Source organism: Mycteria americana, chromosome 5 (assembly GCF_035582795.1).
Source record: "Mycteria americana isolate JAX WOST 10 ecotype Jacksonville Zoo and Gardens chromosome 5, USCA_MyAme_1.0, whole genome shotgun sequence".
In the NCBI taxonomy this organism is placed as follows: Eukaryota; Metazoa; Chordata; class Aves; order Ciconiiformes; family Ciconiidae; genus Mycteria; species Mycteria americana.
The window spans coordinates 61,842,747-61,850,789 of NC_134369.1; the positions used below are offsets into that span (position 1 = coordinate 61,842,747).

General features: G+C 52.1%; 1 protein-coding gene across 1 annotated transcript; it reads right to left on the reverse strand.

Annotated features, from left to right (window-relative positions):
* Positions 1 to 4,922: 4,922 nt before the first annotated feature.
* Positions 4,923 to 6,991, reverse strand: ANKRD9 (ankyrin repeat domain 9). Its single transcript, XM_075503612.1, has 2 exons — positions 6,839 to 6,991; positions 4,923 to 6,424 (listed from the first exon to the last, which is right to left on the reverse strand). The coding sequence occupies exon 2, from the start codon at positions 6,353 to 6,355 to the stop codon at positions 5,477 to 5,479; it is 879 nt and encodes a 292-aa protein (XP_075359727.1). The 5' UTR covers positions 6,356 to 6,424; positions 6,839 to 6,991; the 3' UTR covers positions 4,923 to 5,476.
* Between the last annotated feature and the right edge of the window lie 1,052 nt (positions 6,992 to 8,043).

The following is an 8,043-nucleotide window of genomic DNA, read 5'->3' on the forward strand; positions in this document are numbered from 1 at the left end:
TATCCCAGGCATGCAGGTGTCTCGCCATGGCTCAGAATGGGTTGCATCAGGCCTGAATTTGGGAATTGAACCTTTGAGGCCTAACATGCTTTCCTGAAGGAGAAGGGTTGATTTGCAGTGTGTTTCCCATTAGACTTGTAGTACAGGGAACGTAACCTTACAACGGCTGGTGTGACTGGAGCTCACCCAGGGCCCTGACTTACTGGCTCAGACTCATGCTGAAACCTTGCTCGCAGAGCTGAAGCCCAAGTGTGGGACAGATCAAAGCCCCTTTCTGCCTTCCCTGCTTCTCTGGAGTGGGTCTCTGCCTCCCTCCTTGCTGACTCAGATCCGTTCTGGTCAATTCTCGCATTTGCATTAGGAAGTGATTAATTTTTCCTACAGAAGAAGGAGGCAGGATTGATGGCAGGGGATGTTTTGTGGTTTAGGGACAGACGAGAGATTGAGGTGATCTGGATGGGACCTTTGCTTGACTCAGCCCAAGTTCCTCAGAGAGCCTGGGATGCTCCACTGTTCAAAAATCTATAAAATAAGGTTGGATGTAAAGCAGATGCTGCAAATCAGTCAGATGTGGTAGGCCCAACATGGGAATTGCTGACCTGTGTCATACGAAATTTAGACTAGATGACTAGGCTCTTTTGATTTTAGCAATAATTCCTAAACGTGATGAGTTTCTCATCGTCTGAGGCTTCTAAAGATTTGCTTTGTTGATTTATGTGGTCTTTCCATTTATCAACTAAATCACTGGGCAAAGAGACACCGTTCCTTTCAGAGGTCATCAGTGCAAGTAGAGGGAACCTTTTTATCCCAGCTGAACTTGGATCCATTTCTTTCAGCAGCGGTGAAGGATCACTGATGTGTTTGCAAACTGTATTTCTGTTTTCTGCTATGACTGATGAGTTATGTTTTGCAAGAGAGTTCTGCTCCTTCCATTCTTATGCTACACATGCATGTGTACCTGCTTGGTGGAAAGAGGAGTGTTAAATCAGTGCAAGCAGCAGCCTTGCAACACCACGGATGTGATTCTTGTGCATGATAATAGAGGACAGTTTGATGTGGTCTGAGCAAGTAATAGGCAGAGTTTCTTTTTCACACATTGTAGGTGGAGAAGAGACCACTGAAGCCAGGCTGGGGATTAATGGTGATCTAACCTCAGACAGCTGCTGACACCAGCCAGCGATGGAAGTACTGTTATTAACATAGGTGTTAGGAAAGTTGGTTTGCAAGGATTTACAGTGCTGTTTAAATACTAAGCACGTGGCATGGGTGCTTTGTTTGTTTAGTTGGGAACATTGATCTGAAGACGGGGTGATGCAATGCACAATGATCTGCTGATGTCAGTAGATTTGTTATATTGCAAGTCAAAAACCCGTATGACTTGAACACCAGACATAGGACAAATAGGGATTAGGAAACAAACCTGGCACCCTGGGCCGTTTCTAGTCTCTGTCGTTCCATGCCTCTGTGCTGGATCTTTGTCCTTGCTATTTTCAACTTCATTTTCAAACCAGTCTGTAACTGCAGCCATACCTATAACCAAGGTCTCCTCTCCTGGCGGGTCTTGCTCTTGGTGGTTTCCTGCTTCCTTTTCTCCTTTACTTAATGCCTGCCTGTTTGGTTTAGTTTGCAAGACTTGTCCACACGGAGGAGCCTGTTCATTAACAGCCCTCTTCCTCTCCCTCTGAAGCTGTATGAAACCTTTACCTATTTGCAGCAGATAGTCTTTGTGCAGTGCTGAGTGTTAAACGGATGTTAGGCTTGGTATTCCACATCTATGCGTATTCATCAAGGGAGTGATTTTCAGGTGTACTTAATACCTGCATCTTCTGCTAAATTTAAGGTGCCCAACTCTAGCAATCTCATACCAGGCTGTGACCACGGTGAGAACAAGGATGCAGCTTTTATGGCAGGACAGTACCTCAGAGAGCAAGACTGAGACAAATGTTATAGTAAGGGATTTTTTAGACTATTTAAACCACCTAGTTTTGTGTTCACATCAACTTAAATTCTTTAACTACTTAATATTTTGGGTAAAAGAAGACTTAAAGATCCCAAATGCATCTTTTAAATTACATCTTTTAAATCTTTTAAATTACTCAAAATTACAATAGACTTCAGCTCCTTCAGCAGACCCTAGAGAGGCTAAACTTTGTAACTCCTGAAATATTTAAGGGAGCTGCAGAGAGGAGTCAATTGCAAAGAGTCAAAAATAAAAGTAACCCAGCACTTCCTCTCTCCCCTTGCTTTCTGAATGAAAGTGTTTCAGGCCTTTTTTACCTGTCAAAGCAAATAAAACCACTTTGTACTAAAAGGTGGGTAGTATATGAATATTTTGTTTTGAAAGTGGTTGAGCAACATGTGGAAAATATTTATTTATATTTCATCACTGTTTCATGATAGAAAGTAGTTTTTTAGAGGAACTGGCTGTAACTAAGCTTTTTGGGAATGCTGGCTCTATATACTGCCTTATATGCTTTTGAAAGCATTTCCTACAGATGAGTAATTTGCCTTGTGTGACCAGATTAACCTGTGCAGGTAAGAGAGAAGCTTTTAAGTATATATCCTTACCCCCGTGCTCTCATGGTGTTAGGACTTGGTGAATCTTCTTTCCCACACCTTTGTGGCCAGCTCCCTGACTCTAGCACTGGCAGTCCTCTTCTGCAGAGACATAATGACTGTCCATGTTTGCTTTATTAAGCTTGGCAATGGTGTTGCAACTGGCACTAATTGGCGTTTTTGCTGGCAGCCTTCGCCAAGAGACAGAGAACTGAACGGGCTGTGGAGCCTGCGCTCCACTGTGTTCCAAAGGTGGCAGAGGACAGAGGCATGCTGGCAAGTCAGTCTGAGGAAAGCTGATGCCACTATAGCTTGGTCTGTAAACAAAGGACTTCTGTTTCCAAAGCTGAGAAGCCCTAGCCTTTTTCCAAGCTGTGACTCTGTTTGAAAAACAAGCCTGGACCCAGCAGGGTGAGTGATCTGTGTAGTCACCGGTGTAGTTTGCCCACAGTTCCTCTCAGCCTCTCCAGATTAAGCATCTCAGACACATCAACGAGCCACACGTAGCGAGGTCCGTCAGTGACCTTCAGCAGAGTGATCCCAGCATGGGCTCGGCAATAGGCTTGAGTTCTGTCCTAGAATAACAGGAGGGGCACAGCAGTTAGCTGACTTTGGACCCATCACAACATATTGAGGGGGCCCTTTCTGTTTGCTACAGTGCATTACCACAGAGCTGGTGGGAGGGCTGTAGGGAATCAGGGGCAGCTTTGGCCTTGGATTCTTGTTTTGTTAATGGGCTCATTTTAAGGTGTAGCATGTCCTGCTCAGCCTGTCATGTTGTTCCAATGTGTAATTACCCTCGCAGCTTGGGAGTTGGAGCGTCTTCCAGTGCTCAGTTCAACTGACCAACTCCCCACTGCTGAATCTCATTATGTCTGCATCAGCAAGGCTGATAAACCTTTTCCTCCCACCCCCAGCTCTGTCTCTTTCCCCAAGTCAGGACACTTTTCCATGTGCAAGTTAGACGTGACTGCTTTACTTCTTGTCTGTTTTGGAAGATGCTTACACATCATTATTATAGGAGCAATGGGGAAAATGTACTCAACTAAAGAATTTAGCAACATAGATTTTTAATTTTTTTTTTTAATTAAGCGGCTAAGTGAGGGGTTAGTTCTTTGGATTTCTGTATTTTTATTATCAACAAGGTAGCTGAAGAGAACAGTCAGAGTTGTTCTATGCTTTCGAGCAAGGGACCTAAATTTCCCGTGGTAATTAGTTTGAGCACGTATCAGCTTGGTTTCTTGGGAAAAAAATGTTTGCTCTTCTAGGAAACATTTTCAGTGCCATCAGTCTAAGAATAGCAATCTTCTTTCTGTTGCATCTCAAATTTCAGAAGTATGGCTTATCTTTTATTGCACATGCAGTATGGAGATTATTTTAGATGAAACACTACTCTGTTCTGCTGAAGCATGAACAGCTTATAGTGCCTCATTCTGTGGAGTTTTTTTTCCTAACCAAAATTAATTCACGAATAAAGAAATTTGTGCCTCGAACATGGCCTTTTCTCTCTGAGCGCATCAGTTCCTTCATGACCCCAATGGGAACAACAGCACTGAAATAGTTCAAGTGGCAAACAACTCCCTGGCTACGCATTTAAGCACTGAAACAAAACCCTACAGTTTCATTGACGACTTCCAACAACAGAGGCAAAGCTACAGTGCTGTGGCCTAGGAGATTTCTGTCCTTGCAATGCTGGTGGAGCCGGCACAGCTTGCTCCCTGCAGAGTCAGTTTTACAGGGACTGCCCAGAATGCTGTAAAGGTTGCAGAGCAAAGAACTGAAGCTGTACCTTTTGTGCAGGACTTTGATGTGTGTAAACACAAGTATTGGAGGCAGGACATTATCCCTAAAGGGCTTTTTGATCTGGAGCAGCTGTGAAGATATTTTATGTACATTGGAGCATCTCAGAAGGGATAGTTGGGGGAAGGCTGGATATCTAAGCTACTCCTCTGGTACCCAGAGTCAATACCAAGACTGGCATAGCTCTCTCAGCTGAACCTAAGCCATCACATCCTGCTGGGGACTGGCAGTAGAGGGGCTGGAATCCACCAAAAAAAGCTGCTCTAGTGTCCTGGGCCATTGCCACACCTACATAATCCCTCTGGGCACAGCAGAGGACAGGCCCAAGGAGGCTGGCCCTCCTGCTCTGGGCTACCCTCCTCACCCTGCAGCAATCACACAGCGGGGCCGCAGGGTCCATTCCTGCCAGGGCAGGAACATTTTTGGCCAGAGCAATGTGTCTACTCCTGCTCCCCTCTGCCTGACAACAAGCACCTTGGCTCTCCCAGGAGAACAGAGAGAACACTGCAAGGAAACCAACTGTTATTTATGCATATTTTAAAATATATTTTGTTCAGCTGCACATCCCTGCCAGCCTTATTTAGGGAAGTTTTAATAGCATCGGGCTTCTCATTGGTCTTGTGTACAAGATGAGGAAGTTTTCATCTGTGCCTTTAAAAAAAACCCACATCCCTGCCAAGATGTAGCTGTAGAAAAGGAGTCATCCTGTTCCAGGACCGTGACACTTATGTAACAGGGAAATCCTAACAAAAAGATACTCCCCCACCCTGCACACGCTTTTCCAAGGCACATGCTACTTCAGGGTTTTCAGTTGCTCAATTTGTATTTTGATCACATCTGCCACTGGTTTATTCAGATGTATTTACAAATATATTCTCCCACATACCCTCATTTGTACATGCCATAGAATCTTTTTATAAAATGCAGTGCAGACCTTACCTTACCACAAGCATCTTTAAATAAAATATATTGTAAAGTGCCAGATACAATTCTTTTAAAAAATACAGTTCTAATTAAAACAGATACTTGGCCACCACATTAGCAGCTTTGTATACTGGTACATTTTTAGCACAACAGTCTATTTCTGTCAGGTGAGCGGGAGGCTCTTATACCCACCCCTCTAGCTCTCCAGTTTCAAGTCCAAAGGCTTTAGAAAATGAGGCAGAGGCAGATCGTCCAGAGCCTCTGGGAAATGCTCAGGTGAAATGGTCCTGATCAAGACACGCATGGCTCCAACAAACAGCGACGGGGGAGCTAAGCCCAGCAGGCACTGGAACCTGTTCTCCCCCAGGAGGTCCTGCCACCGCTGCCGGTTGTCCAACAGTTGCTGTTTCATTGTGAACTGGAGGTCCTGAGGCACAAAGAAGAAGAGGCAGTCGAGGCAGAGGAGCTTGGCACGCATGTTAGCTGCCGGTGCGTGGGAAATCTCCTGCAGCAAGGTGTCGAGGGGGGTATTCCCGGCACTGTCCTGCAAGCACGGCGACGCGCCGTGCCCGAGCAGCAGGAGCAAGCACTCGGGTCGCACCAGTTCGCAGGCCACGTGCAAGGCCGTCTTGCCACCCTCCACGCGGCTGCAGCCCCGGCGGTCCAGGTGGCCGGCTCTGTCGCTCGGTGGGAAGGCTTGGATGGCCTTGAGGATTCGGAAGAGGACACGGACCCGGTTGTAGCGGACGGCCATGGCCAGGTGTGGGGCCGAGGACTGGCAGCAGCTGAAGCTTTGGCTGGGCACGGCCAAGGCGCTCTGGGGGAACTTAGTCAGCAGGTGCCGGGCGTAGGGCTGGTGGTCGTGCACCAGCGCGTAGAGCAGGGCCTCCGAGGGCGAGTACAGGCTGACCTTGCCCCCGTCCTCCCAGTGGAAGACCTCCATGGTCCGCATGTCCTCCAGGAACCAGACGGGCAGCAGGTCCCTCACCGCCTGGTAGAAGGCGAAGGAGGATTTCTTGCACTGCTTCTGGGACTGGGCGCCGCGGCCGCCGACCCACCGGACGCTCCAGGGCATGGCGGGCGGCCAGGCTCCGCCGGAGGCTGCCTCCCACCCCGGCGCGCAGAGGCCGCATGGGGCCCGGACCTGCGGGAGCGGAAGAGCGTTCAGTACGGTGCGGCCGGGGCTCCCCGGGCTGCGCCCGCCTCCCCGCCGCCCTGCCCGCCCCTCCCGCCGGCGCCGAGGGCGGGGGGGGGCCAGCGCGCCGCGGCAGCCCCGCTGCACCGGGCAACCACCGGTACAGGGGACACCCATGCGCCGGTGCGCTGCAGCGCCCTTCCCCTGGTGCAGGGGACGCCCACATCGCCAGTGGACGGGACTCCCATATCCCCGGCACAAGCGAACCCGGTACGCGGGAACGGCTTCCCCTCGGTGCACAGGACGCCCACATCCCGGTGCGCGGGACCTCCCCCCGCCCCGCGCTGCACGGCTGCTGCCTGCCTGCCTGCCTGCCTGCCTGCCCGCCTGCCCGCCCGCCCGCCCGCCCCCGCCGGCGCTCACCGCTCCGCCGGCCCCGCGGTGCCGCTGCCCGTGGCCGCCGCCGCCGCAGTGGAGGGGCAGGGACCGGGAGCGCCGCGCGCCGCCGCGGGGCCCTTTTATCCCCGCCCCCGCCCCGGGCGGTGAAGGTCGGTCAGGACCGGGGAACTGTCCAGCCGACGCCGATTGGCGGCCGCCCCGGCTCCCCCGGGCGCCCATTGGCTGCGCCGAGAGGACGGGGCGCTGCACCATCGTGTGCGTCACGGAGGCAAAGTTCCAAGAAACTTGGCTGCCGGCTCGGAGTCCCGGTGGGGCGGGGCGGGGCCTCCGGGGGGCGGGGCCTCCGGGGGCGGGGGCACGGGGTCCCCGGGGGGGTGGGGTGCTGCCGTCCGGGGGCATGGGGGCCCGGGATTCGGGGGATATGGGGTCCCGGGGGCATGGGGTCCTGGGGGTATGGGGCCCGGGGCACACAGGGTCCTGGACACACGGGCTCCTGGGGCCATGGCGTCTGGGGCACTGGGAGACCTGTGCACAGGGGCTTTGGGACACCGGGGCTCCTGGGCGTAGGAGGCTGCAGACACGCAGTGCCCCGGGCACACGGGGTCGCGGGCAGGCGGTGTCACACCTCCCTGCCTGCCCTGGCAGGGTCCAGCCTGGCCCACGCCGGTCCTCGTCTCGCCCCCTGCCCACCCCCCGCGGGTGGCTCTGGCCGGAGGCTGGCACTGCCCTTCAGCCAGCGCCGGCTGTGGGCTCCCATGTGTGTGCGCACACGTGCTTGCTGCGAAACTCGTGGCTCTCGCTTCTCTCCCAGATAGTGACATTTGCCTGCAGCCCTTGCTGCTGACAGTCACCTGTCAGGTTTTGGCTACAGAAGAGCAAGGAGACGGTCGTGGCGTGGGGTGGTCCTGGCACTGCCAGCAGCCCTGCGCCAGGGACTCCCTCAGGCGCCTGCAGTCCCTTGGCCCTAAAACGTGTCTGTACCGGTATCAGCCACGCACTGGTAAAGCACAGTGAATGCAAGTGCTGTCGTTACAGAGACCTCCTCTCTCATAAGGCCTCCTTACAGACAGAAAATCATGGGATCTGCTTTGTCCTTACCCCCTCCAAGGGAGTTCAGAGCATTTCCCTCTTTTGCACCACAGGTTTGGCCCCTAGCATCTCCCCCGCTTGCAGCCATCGCCCTCTCAATCAGGAAGGTGTGATCAGACTCTCCGCAGGTGGGCGATGCC